The sequence below is a fragment of the Vanacampus margaritifer genome, chromosome 2 (assembly GCF_051991255.1).
Source record: "Vanacampus margaritifer isolate UIUO_Vmar chromosome 2, RoL_Vmar_1.0, whole genome shotgun sequence".
Lineage (NCBI taxonomy): Eukaryota > Metazoa > Chordata > Actinopteri > Syngnathiformes > Syngnathidae > Vanacampus > Vanacampus margaritifer.
In genome coordinates this window covers 54,422,292-54,435,106 of record NC_135433.1, presented here as the reverse complement: position 1 = coordinate 54,435,106, position 12,815 = coordinate 54,422,292, and the positions used below count along the sequence as shown (strand labels likewise).

The 12,815-nt window shown below is 43.6% G+C and overlaps 1 protein-coding gene across 3 annotated transcripts in view; it reads left to right on the top strand.

Annotated features, from left to right (window-relative positions):
- Positions 1–5,054, top strand: part of septin12 (septin 12) — a 77,696-nt gene extending 72,642 nt beyond the window's left edge. For all 3 annotated transcript variants that reach the window (XM_077557837.1, XM_077557838.1, XM_077557839.1), the window contains 2 exons: positions 560–611; positions 2,008–5,054. In XM_077557837.1, coding sequence (XP_077413963.1) covers positions 560–611; positions 2,008–2,173 — 218 coding nt within the window. In that variant the 3' untranslated portion in view covers positions 2,174–5,054. The remainder of the gene's footprint in view (positions 1–559; positions 612–2,007) is intronic.
- Positions 5,055–12,815: the final 7,761 nt, after the last annotated feature.

Below are 12,815 nucleotides of genomic sequence, written 5' to 3'. Positions count from 1 at the left end.
CAACACTTTATAATAAAGTACCCACAACTTATTGAACAATGTGTGTATACAGTCTTCCTAACATTCCAGTTTAGATTGCAACCGAGGGATGGTAGAATTGCTCCATGAATGTCGTAAACATTGCCAATGCCGCATTAATGACGGCCAAAGGATTTATGCCATAGCGGAGGTCCTGTGACTGTGGCACATGTCAAACTAAATTAAGTTAATTAGTGTGTATATGCTTGCAGGTTGCACAAGTACATACTTGAACCAGATATTCACGCAGGCTAGTTGCCTAGTCATGACGGGAGAAAGTCACCGTGCATGATGTTAAATTAAGCCCACCGTCTAGCAACATTTAGAACTGCTTGCTTACAGTCACATCTTGGGACACAGGCACTTTGATGTGTCATTTCACATTTGATGCGTGGGCAGGCATCCCAAAGAACCAACTCTTTATATGCACGCAACTAAAAGCCAATTTTCATAATACATCCTCTTTGAAATATGTTGAGAATACTGTATGTTTGGATCAATTTGTAAATAAATGAGCTTATTTGTGTCCCTCTTTTCACAGTTGAAAACGTGGCACACTGTGAGTTTGCCAACCTGCGAGATCTCCTTATCAGGTCAGCTTGTCTTCTATGAGGATAACATTTATGTTGTTTCACAAATTACATGAGAGATGAGTTTTTGAGGACCAATACAAAGGGAAAGACCACTCTCATGATCACTTTTCACAATGACTACTTTATAGGATCTTATGACCAAAGGCAACTCTAAAAATGTGTCTCAGGCATACAGACTCTTTTTCTGCTTGAAACCAGCACTTGAAATACACTGGCTTGTGACCTCTAGTGGCTGGTTTAGGAACTCTTTCCAGATAGACACAATGCCTCTCAACTGGAAGCGTTTTAATGTTAGAAGCCCCCAAATGTTTTAATTGTCTTGATGTGAACTTAATTTTTGAAGCTATTAGGCTCACTTGTGAGTGAGTGAGTGAGTCTTAATTAACTCACCCCAACTGAGCTGTAGTGCTGTTAAGAACTAAAGTGAGCGCAGATCACCAGGGATTATCATTTACATAAGAACCTGTCTACTCTCTAATCAACTGCCAATGTAAGGGTACTAATCTGCTTGTGATATACACCTCTGATCACAATTTACCAGGCAATTAGTCTACGATCAATTCAGTTTCTTTATCGGTAAGTGTACAGTCTGATTTATGATCAACAGATGCATACTTATTAAGGGTTAATCTCAAATGAAAGATGAATGGAAATGACCATTGGATTTGACAGCTGAAGCTGCAATAAACATTATCTCAAAGTAAGAATATCTGAATAATTAAAGAAATAAGATTTTATGTGATGAAAACATGCCTTGGGTCTGCTTTTAGTTTGTTTCAATGGATAAACAAAAGACGTTTCTTGGCACATTTCGTCAGTTTTTTAACCAATCATTGTGGTCTTGGTGTAATTGGAAAGCTTATTTTATGTTTTTTCAGGCTAAATATTTAATTTTAGCATGCAACTTTTTCAAAAGGTTTTGCTAACATACCTACTTAGCGTTATAAACAGTTGAGATAATTAAAATATGGAAACTTAAGCGGGGTAATCACTTTTTCTAAAATTGTAACAGGTTTTTAAACCAAGAGGGACTATACACATGATTAAAACACTGATCTGTATATTACTGGATAGCCAATAGGCCAAGATGTCATATGATTTATGATGTTTTAAATTTGTTAAACATAAGAGGACTTAAGACATTTTACAACTTGCCTTAAATACATGTATAAATGTATGCTTAATGATTTTTTTAAGGAGGAAACTTGTATATATTTTTATTATTTTTATTATTAAAGAATTATAACTGTAATTCAACAAACGATGACTCTGCCAAATCTAATATTGGGGGGTCTAAGGAACTGAGTGATAAAAGAACAAGTTAAAAAGAACAACTACTTAATAGTGACCAAATCAGTGACTTAGACCATCTTTTATTTTTGTTTTTCATTTCAAGGTCTCACCTGCAGGACCTGAAAGATGTGACGCACAACATCCACTATGAAATATACCGTGTGCGACGGCTTAATGAGAGCAACATGAATTTCATCGAACAGGCACTTTCTACTTGGCCGCTGGAAAATGGAACTGCTGACAAATGTGAATCCGACAGCCACCTCTGATGCCTTCGTCAGCCTCAAGCTCCGAAAGGAATGATGCGACCCATTGACTCCAAGTGAAAGATGGGACAAGAGAGCATTTCTGCTGAAGCATGATGGGGAAATTGTCAGATTTTTTGTTGTCGTTGGGCATTAGTGACCAACTATTGGATTGTTTAATGAACGTTTTTATGGGAGACTAGAAATACAAATATTTTTGAATGTGACATTTGGTATTTTCTGGCATTATAGTTGGCGTAATCAAGGCAGTCAGTTTCACGATTGACACAGATGGGAAGTGTCAGGTTCAGTCAACCTAGAACATTTAATAAACAACAGACAAGGAAAGAAGACAAGAGACTTAGATTATTTTTGCTTGCGCGGGGAACAGACAGAGATGTGCATAGTCGAAATCTCCTACCGCTCTGAAGCACATGCTGCCGAGCCCTCTCTTTTTATTTCTTTTAGGGTGGTCCCTAGTTAACACAGCCGTTGCTGCTCTAAAGGTTGGGGGAGTACACAGCAGCAACGTGAAAACCATCACGGATATGAGTCATTGCGCAGATAATAATACAGACGTATCTTTCCTTGGCACTGAAAATTTCAGCAGTCAAAGTTCAACAGTTTGTCCGCAAAATGTTCCAGCCGTTCTCTTGTGATAAGGGCACAATTCCTGTTTTGCAGCTGCAGGAGCATCCTTCTCAGGGCGGCTCTGCTCCCTTCACAGATAACTCCAATTTACAAGGTTATACCGCTGAATACATGCTTTGCAATACTATAAGAGTAAATACGGGATAACTTATGTACATTTATTCTAACAGGAAGTGTATCTTAACTCCTTATGCTATATAAGTAAAGGTCATAATGTCAAATGTGAATGACATTCCATGCCTTAAATCGTGTTTGTAAGCCGCCTTGTAAGCGTCCACTTTTCCAAAAACTTCCAACATACTGTTGTTATGTAGGAAACGAGACAAGCATTGTATTTTTCCAATTTTGACCTTAACTAGCTGGAGAAATAAACAGTAAAGATTTTCAGGACATTTGAATGACATGCAGAATGAGTGACATAGATAAATGTCTCTGCTAGCAGAGTCCCTCAGCGAACTTCTCCTTTCAATTACAGCTACTTACGGCATACCACTTATATTTAAGCATTTGGCTCTGCATGTGTTTTATACACTTGAATGTTGCATTACAATGTAAAAGCCAACAGTTTTGTCCAAAAGAGACGGCTGTGAAATTAGGCCAAAAAGCATATATTTGTATACTAAAATATAGGGGAATGCCATCATTTGATGACATTCTGACATAATGAAATTCCATGTGTCTGATGGAGAAAATGGTCACATTTGTGCTAAGATTCTAGGGGCAGGGTACATGGCGTCTTTGAAAAAGACCAATAGATGAATTATATTCCACTTATTATTTTTAACTATTTTGACCAATTTTTCTTTTTTCAAATGTATGTAGCTTATATAGTACACTATACATTAGTTAGCTTCTCAAGGCATCAGGTCTAACTGGAAACTTAAGAGAAATGCTACTCAACTTAGCTTGACTGGCAGTGTTGACCCATTTCATACATTTGTGTCTGTCAAAAGCCTTTCACTTTGAATTTTGTGGGGCCAGATGGAGCAATTATAGAGTTAAAATGTTTTAACTTTTTATGCATGTCACAACCTTAAATTGGATTTTTGTGTTGTATGGGCTGCCAAAAGAATTGCTTTTCTCCCCCTCTGCCTTTGTATGTAGTCAGACAGCTAATGTGAGGCTGGTCTGGGCGCTAATGAGCAGCACTGCAGGATATATATATAGGATTATAGTGTCACCTTACAGTCATCAAAGTATATTGATGAGACTATAATTGTCATTGCAATTAGTCTTGTCGTGACCCTAATGAATCATTCGAGCAATAATTGAGGATTTCATTACTTCACATCACAGTCAGATCTCTTTTTGAGTCTTTTTTATAATGTATGTACGGAATTGTGTAACATTGCAACAACTACAGTATGTTTAAAAACTCTGCAGCTCAATTGTTCTTAGAGCATTAACTAGACTATTTTCACTGTCTAAGTCTTTTTGCAAGGGCTTGATAACAAATGTCATTCAATGGATAACAGATATTTTCAACATTTTTTTCAGCTGGTATTAGCAGGGACAACTTGTTCATACTGTTAACACTCTGGTGAGCAACATTGTTCTATGTAAATTTTATTTTTGAAATAACATAACATGACTATACATCTGTCATCTGACTATTGATTATCACTACACCTCACTGTTGTTTTTGTATGTAACACCAAGGGCTGTATTTTCATAGTGCATGTGTGTTCAGCATAAAAACGAGCACACCTTGATTTTTGTGCCGAGCAAGTCTAGTTTACTGTTTTGGGTAATTTGGCCGACTCCACTGTTAACACTCTGGTGAGCAACATTGTTCTATGTAAAAAAATTTTTTGAAATAACATAACATGACTATACATCTGTCATCTGACTATTGATTATCACTACACCTCACTGTTGTTTTTGTATGTAACACCAAGGGCTCTATTTTCATAGTGCATGTGTGTTCAGCATAAAAACGAGCACACCTTGATTTTTGTGCCGAGCAAGTCTAGTTTACTGTTTTAGGTAATTTGGCCGACTCCATGCTTGGCGTTCTGGCTGACCGAGGGTGTTTTCTTTTTCATGCCATCATGGCACACCTGACAATTTGCTCACTGAAAGTAGACTGTATTTTAAACCAGCTCCAAGCAGGACTAAGTTGTGGTGTAGACCGTTGTGCAGGAAGTGCACTCCTAGTGTGGTGGAAAACATTGTATTTCCTTCATAAATGGCAACAGCGTGCACCAAACCCTCTGAATCATTGTAAAAAATAAACTCATTGAATACATCGTTATTACCAGCATCTTTATTATTTTTTTAGAACACCCATTTACCTCATCCACCCGTGGAGGACCGCTTGCTGTTTCTTATGAACGTAGTTTGCGTGCTTTGATTTTCTACATGGATGCCAGCAAGTCCATTTCTGCTTCCAATGCTTTCAATGTCAAAGCCTACAACTTTAGCGCACTGGCTTTAAAGGGAAGGAGAGGAGCTGCTTCCATTGGCCAGGAAGCAAATCAGCTATGTTCACTCCCACAACAGCACAAATACATTTTTCTAGCTGCACCCATCTGCAACCAGACCTGTTTAATTGATTGCTCTTTTACTGAACTGCATGTTATCTCCTTCGCATGCTGTTGAGCACTCTTTCATTTTACTTGCATTTTATTTTATTTGATCTGATCCAAGGAAAGCTATGTCTTTTAATTGCCGGATGACCTGCTTGACACTAACCTTAGATGATACGCATATATTGTATTTCCAAACTATCAGGATTGTCCATGTGTGCCTTAATATTAACATTGTGTGTTGTAAAAAAAAAAAAAAGAGCAGTTTAGCTTCATCAATACATCTTCAATACAGCATGAGGTATTTAATGTCACACCGCGGTGAGGGTGTCTTGTCATTTCCTGTTTTATTGTGAAAAGTCTGACTCCTCTCGTTTCAGGTCACTTGCCCTTCCTCGTGTGGTGTCTGTGTCAACCCTGATCCCTGATTGTTTCCACCTGTTCCCCATTACCCTCATGTGTTAAATAGTCTGCGTTTTCCCTGTCTTGTGCCGAAGTGTTTTCGTTTGAGCCACTGAAGCCTGCCATAGACCACAGCCTTGAGATCCAATTGCCTTGTTGCCTTTATTTGCCTTGTCTCGTGAGAGAACCTTTGTTTGTAATTTTGTATAGCTTAGTTTTGTTTAGTCATAGAGTGATTTTTGTTTTTGAATGTAGTTGTGAACTTCCTCCCTTTTGGAGCGCTTTCAGTTAATGTTGTATAGTCTTTATTTTTCCTCTCTCATTGAAGAGCTTTTGTTTTGTTAATTAAAAGCTGCTTTACCCTCCACCTCTTCCTCTGCGTCTGAGTCCAAAACAGCCTCGTTGTGTCAGAACACTTCGGCCAGCATGGACTCAGCAGAAAGAGAGCAATGGATCGCAGCTTTGTGGGCTCAGGATGCCCGTCTACGCCGACAGGAGGAGTTTCAACGCAAATGACTGAGCTTTCAGCTCAGATTCCGGGTGCTCGAAGTCGCACCAATAGCCCTCCGGCCGAGCCAGAGACTCAAGCTACCTTGCCGATCCTACCCGTGCCATATACCGGATCAGGGCTCAAGTTAGCCTCTCCTGAGCGATTCTCTGGAGAGCCAGGACAATGCAAGGCCTTTTTAACAGACTGTGACATTCATTTTGAGTACTCCCCCCAGGCTTTTCCCACAGATCGTTCAAGGGTGGCTTTCATGATCTCTCACCTGACTGGAAGAGCCAGAGCCTGGGCCACGGCAGAGTGGGCCCGCTGTTCCCCACTTTGCAGCTCCGCCCCGAAATTCCGAGCCGCTCTTCAGGGAGTCTTTGACCCAGCCTGTTCCGCCCGAGAAAAGGCCCGGCAGCTAAGCAGTCTGATCCAAGGAAGGGACTCCGTGAGTGACTATGCCATACGCTTCCGCACTCTTGCGGCAGAGAGTGGCTGGAACACCACGGCGCTTTACGACGTTTTTCTCAAGGGCCTGACAACGTCCATCCAGGAGCTTCTCATCGCAGTCGATCTTCCACCGGATTTGGACTCCATCGCCCTGGCCATACGGACGGATCATCGGCTGCAGGAGGTGACGCAGAGCTGCGCTCGCCGGACCAGGACAATGGAGGGTCTCCCGCGCTTCTCAACATCAGGGGGGTCAGCTCCTCTCGGATCTCTGTCAGTTCAGCGCCAACCAGCTCCCGCGCAACCAGAGGAAGAGCCCATGCAACTGGGCAGAGCGCGGATCTCGTTGGAGGAGAGACGGCGTCGACAGCGGGAAGGGCTGTGTTTCTACTGCGGGAACCAAGATCACCTCGTGGTCGCCTGCCCAGCCAAAAGGACCCAAGAGGTGAGTCAAGTCACGACTCTGGCGGCGGCTCCACGCAGGCTCACGTCAGTGAGGATCAACCATCACACCACTCCCACAGACCTCTATGCTCTGATAGATTCTGGGGCTGACGAGAGCCTAATTGACTGGGGGCTGGTGAGACATTTAGGAGCCAAGACTGAGCCGTTAATCAAGCCCATTAAGGCTAGGTCCCTGAATGGAAGTGAACTATTTATTATTACGCACATCACAGAACCCATCCAGCTCCAAGTCGGCAAACATAAGGAGCACCTAGTTTTTCACGTTTTTCAGTCTCCTTCACGGACCCTGGTCCTAGGACACCCTTGGTTGTGTGAACACAATCCCCATGTAGACTGGGTAACTGGCGAAGTTCTGGGATGGGGAAAGAATTGTGTGAGCCATGGGATTGGTTCACCAAACCGAGAAGTAGACATCACCACGGTTGATCACATTTCTGTCAAATCCTTCACAGACGCAGAATACCCGAATTTGAGTGCCGTGCCTCCATGCTACCATCACCTCCAGGAGATCTTCAGCAAGACCAAGGCCATGTCGCTCCCACCCCATCGTGCCTATGACTGTGCCATAGAACTGATTCCTGGTTCCACCATTCCCAAGGGACGCCTATATTCTGTTTCAGGACCAGAGAAGGCGGCTCTTAGGGATTACATCGAAACTTCTCTGAAGGTTGGACTGATTCGTCCTTCCTCATCACCAGCGGGAGCAGGTTTCTTTTTTGTGGGGAAGAAAGATGGTTCCTTACGGCCATGTATAGACTATAGCCCCCTTAATGACATTACGATAAAGAACCGCTACCCTCTTCCTCTCATGTCCTCCGTCTTTGAAAATCTCCAACAAGCCACGATCTTTACTAAATTGGACTTGCGCAACGCCTACCACCTCATTAGGATCCGAGAGGGGGATGAGTGGAAGACAGGGTTCAATACACCTAGTGGCCATTATGAATACCTGGTCATGCCCTTCGGACTCACTAACGCTCCTGCAGTGTTCCAGGCCATGATCAATGACATGTTGAGAGACTTTCTGGACCAGTTTGTATATGTTTATTTAGACGACATACTCATATACTCGACAGATCTAGCCACTCATCAGATCCATGTTTCCAAGGTTCTTCAAAGACTGCTGGAGCACAAACTGTATGTTAAGGCCGAGAAATGCGTCTTTCATGCTGGAACCGTCTCTTTTTTGGGTTTCGTCATAGCTCCGGGGAGGGTTCAGATGGACCCGGCTAAAACTAGGGCTGTGACGGAGTGGCCCACTCCTGTTAGCCGCAAGAAGGTTCAGCAGTTCCTCGGGTTCGCAAACTTCTACAGACGCTTCATCAGAGGGTTCAGCGCAATAGCTGCCCTTCTGCATGCCCTCACTTCCACTCTGGTGAGGTTCAGTTGGTCACCGGCGGCTGAAGCCGCTTTTGAAGAACTCAAGAAACGATTTGTCACAGCTCCGATCCTCATAGTACCAGATCCACAGCGGCAATTCATGGTGGAAGTGGATGCATCCAATGAGGGGATCGGAGCTGTCCTGTCTCAACGCGCAGAGAAGGATGGAAAGATGCACCCCTGCGCATTCTTTTCACGACGATTATCCAAGGCCGAGCGGAACTATGACGTTGGGGACAAAGAGCTTCTGGCCGTCAAGCTTGCTCTGGAAGAGTGGAGGCACTGGCTAGAGGGGGCAAAGCATCCATTCGTGGTCTGGACCGATCACAAGAACCTGGAATATATACGCAAAGCCAAGAGACTCAACTCACGCCAGGCCAGATGGGCACTGTTCTTCAATCGGTTTTCCTTCTCTCTCACTTACAGGCCAGGGTCCCAAAACGTCAAACCCGACGCCCTGTCCCGTCTCTACGATCCTGAGCCTGTAACTAAGGAACCAGAGACCATCCTTTCGCCGGACTGTGTGATTGGAGCCGTGACATGGCCTATCGAGAGAGAAGTGAAACAAGCCAACGGGGAGGCAACCCCACCAAAAGGGTGCCCGGCGAATAGGCTATTTGTTCCAGAGCAGCTGCGCCCACAGGTGATCCATTGGGGTCACACCTCGCTTCTATCCTGTCATCCGGGAGTTCGGACAATTTACGCCATCTCCCGGCGTTTCTGGTGGCCTTCCATGGAGCCGGAGGTCCGGGAGTACATCGAGGCCTGCTCGGTATGTGCTCGAAACAAGACATCCACCAGATCGCGCATGGGTCTGCTACAGCCTCTTCCCATTCCTTCTCGACCATGGGCTGAAATTTCCCTGGATTTCGTCACGGGACTTCCTCTCTCCAAAGGAAAGACCACCGTTCTCACAGTAGTTGACCGATTTTCTAAGATGGTCCGATTCTTAGCCTTGTCAAAGCTTCCCTCAGCCAAGGAAACGGCTGAGGTCATGATTAAACACGTTTTTCGAGTTTACGGGTTCCCTAGAGACATTGTGTCGGATCGGGGGCCCCAGTTTGTGTCACGCTTTTGGAAGGAATTTTGGCGCCTATTAGGCGCCAAAGCCAGCCTAACCTCAGGGTACCACCCTGAGGCTAACGGTCAGTCAGAACGTCTCAACCAGCAGCTGGAAACCGGTTTACGGTGCCTTGTATCTCAGAACCCGGCATCGTGGAGCAAACACCTGGTTTGGGTTGAGTTTGCCCATAACTCCCTGCCCACCTCTGCTACTGGACTCACCCCCTTCAAATGCGTTTTTGGATACGACCCTCCTTTTTTTCCTAACCTAGAGTCTGAGGCCTCGGTTCCCTCAGCCCATGCCTTGGTCCGTCGTTGCCATCGCGTCTGGGCAGCCGCTCGGCAGGTTCTGGAGCGCCAGAGGGACAGAGGCAAGCGAGCAGCGGATCGGAAAAGGAGACCTGCTCCAGTATACCAGCCAGGGAACAAAGTGTGGTTGTCAGCCAAACATCTGCATTTAAAAGTGCCATGCCAAAAGTTGGCGCCTCGGTTTGTGGGCCCATACCCCATCTCCAAGGTGATCAACCCGGCCGCGGTCCGTCTTCGCCTGCCTCGGTCCTTGCGTGTTCACCCAACGTTCCACGTAAGCCAAGCCAAGTCAAGCCAGTCAAGGAGAGTTCTCTGGTCCCGGCTCCTACGCCCCCGCCGCCTCCTGTGATTGTGGATGGGGGGCCCGTCTACAAAGTCAAGCGATTGCTGGCGGTCTCAAGCGGGGCCGGGGCAGGCAGTTCTTGGTGGACTGGGAGGGGTATGGGCCCGAGGAAAGACAGTGGATACCTTCCCGCTTCATCATGGATGACTCTCTAATTGAAGACTTTTTTAGGGATCATCCTGACCAGTCTGGGCCGTCAGGAGTCGGCCTTAGGGGGAGGGGTACTGTCACACCGCAGTGAGGGTGTCTTGTCATTTCCTGTTTTATTGTGAAAAGTCTGACTCCTCTCGTTTCAGGTCACTTGCCCTTCCTCGTGTGGTGTCTGTGTCAACCCTGATTGTTTCCACCTGTTCCCCATTACCCTCATGTGTTAAATAGTCTGCGTTTTCCCTGTCTTGTGCCGAAGTGTTTTCGTTTGAGCCACTGAAGCCTGCCATAGACCACAGCCTTGAGATCCAATTGCCTTGTTGCCTTTATTTGCCTTGTCTCGTGAGAGAACCTTTGTTTGTAATTTTGTATAGCTTAGTTTTGTTTAGTCATAGAGTGATTTTTGTTTTTGAATGTAGTTGTGAACTTCCTCCCTTTTGGAGCGCTTTCAGTTAATGTTGTATAGTCTTTATTTTTCCTCTCTCATTGAAGAGCTTTTGTTTTGTTAATTAAAAGCTGCTTTACCCTCCACCTCTTCCTCTGAGTCCAAAACAGCCTCGTTGTGTCATTTAAGGGTTTTAATTGGATCAATATAATAATTACTTGCTAATTAGTTATAAACTGCTTTATATATGTGTGAAGTTCTAGTTGTTTTTCTACAGTTGCAAATAACAAAAACAAATAAAAACTTATTATTAGAAGTTAGGGTTAGCTTGACTTGACCACTTGACAGTAAACCAGGGTGCATGACTATCACAACACTATCAGGACTTAGTCGCTCAATTCAATCAAATTCGGTTGTTATTTCTAGGAACTCTGTTTTGAAATCTGCACTTTAAAGATTTCAAAATATTCTTGCAATAAATGAATATTAGCTTGAATTAGCAACTATTTAGATTAGACTTGTAAAATGTTGAACATAGTTGTTAATGTCAAGATAGTGAGAATTGATTTGCTGGCTTTCAAAGAGTAAATGAAGGTTAAAATAGAGAGACAATTATTCTGAGTAGCCTGATTTGCTCAAGCACAAGTTATTGTGAATTAGACTTAATGCAAATGCTTAGTGATTGGATTCTCGAGGAAAATGCATTGGAACCAGATTTCTTTTTTGTTGCTTTATTATCATGTAATGCTCCCAATACCCGGTCGTCTGCTCTGCCCTCTATCCTGAACCTCTGTACAAAACTCCTCTTGTGTTTACACTCAGCATTTCACACTTTCCATAGGGTTGTCCATGTATTTGTAAGTATCGTAATGATGCAAATGTTAACACTGTTGAATTCCTATTAAATATTTGTAACTTTTCAAAGCATCGTGAAAAAAAACCTTTGAGTCAAAAAATGGGACTTTTAGTTTAAAACAACTCAAAAATATTGGTCAGATCCTTTACTTGTGTCAAAAATTGGCTCATTTTGTATAAAACTACCCAGAAAGTTGACCAATAAAGTGGATCGGTCCATTTTAGATCCATAATCGGGTTACTTTTGACCCAACTGTTTTTAGAGTGAATCGTCCAACCATTCATCCCTGAACCAATTTATTCTCACGAGTGTTGCAACCTTGCGGGCATGTTTAACAAGTCTTTATTGTAGTTAATGAACAGCAGAACTGCACCTCATGATCTAGGTCACCTACAGTATATAAGTACTGTCCAAGTAAATAGTTTACACAATCTCTAGTGTCATGCAACTACAACCACATTATCGCCTTGCTCCCAGAATAATGGCCTAAGCTAGGTCATTTTTTCAAGTCCCCGCCAGAGAAAATTTTTATTTTATTATTTTTATTTTTTATTTATTTATTTATTTATTTTTACACACTTCTTGAGTTGGTTGTTACTTTTACTTCAACAGCCAATAGGGGTTTTGCTCCAATCACTCAACTACCATGGCATTAATAGAGTTAACTAAAGACATTTGCACAGCCATGGATAAAAAAACATGTTTTAGTAAGCGTTTTTGTGGATTTACAAAAAGCATTTTGACACCTTAGATCAGAGGTGGGCAATCTCGGTCCTCGAGGGCCGGAGTCCTGCAGGTTTTAGAGGTTTCTCACTTCCAACACAAGCTGATTCCAATCAGCAGGATCGTTATCAGGCTTATGCAGAGCTTGCTGATGAGCTGATCATATATCAGCTGTGTTGAAGAAGGGCAACATGCAAAACCTGCAGGACTCCGGCCCTCGATGCCCACCTCTGCCTTAGATCATAGGTGTCAAACTCAAGTCCTCGAGGGCTGCAGTCCTGCAGGTTTTGGATATTTCCCTTCTCCAACACAGCTGATATGTGATCAGCTCATCAGCAAGCTACACATAAGCCTGATAACGATCCTGCTGATTGGAATCAGCTTGTGTTGGAAGAGGGAAACCTCCAAAACCTGGAGGACTGCGGCCCTCAAGGACCAGAGTTTGACACCTATGCCTTAGATCAGAGGTGGGCAT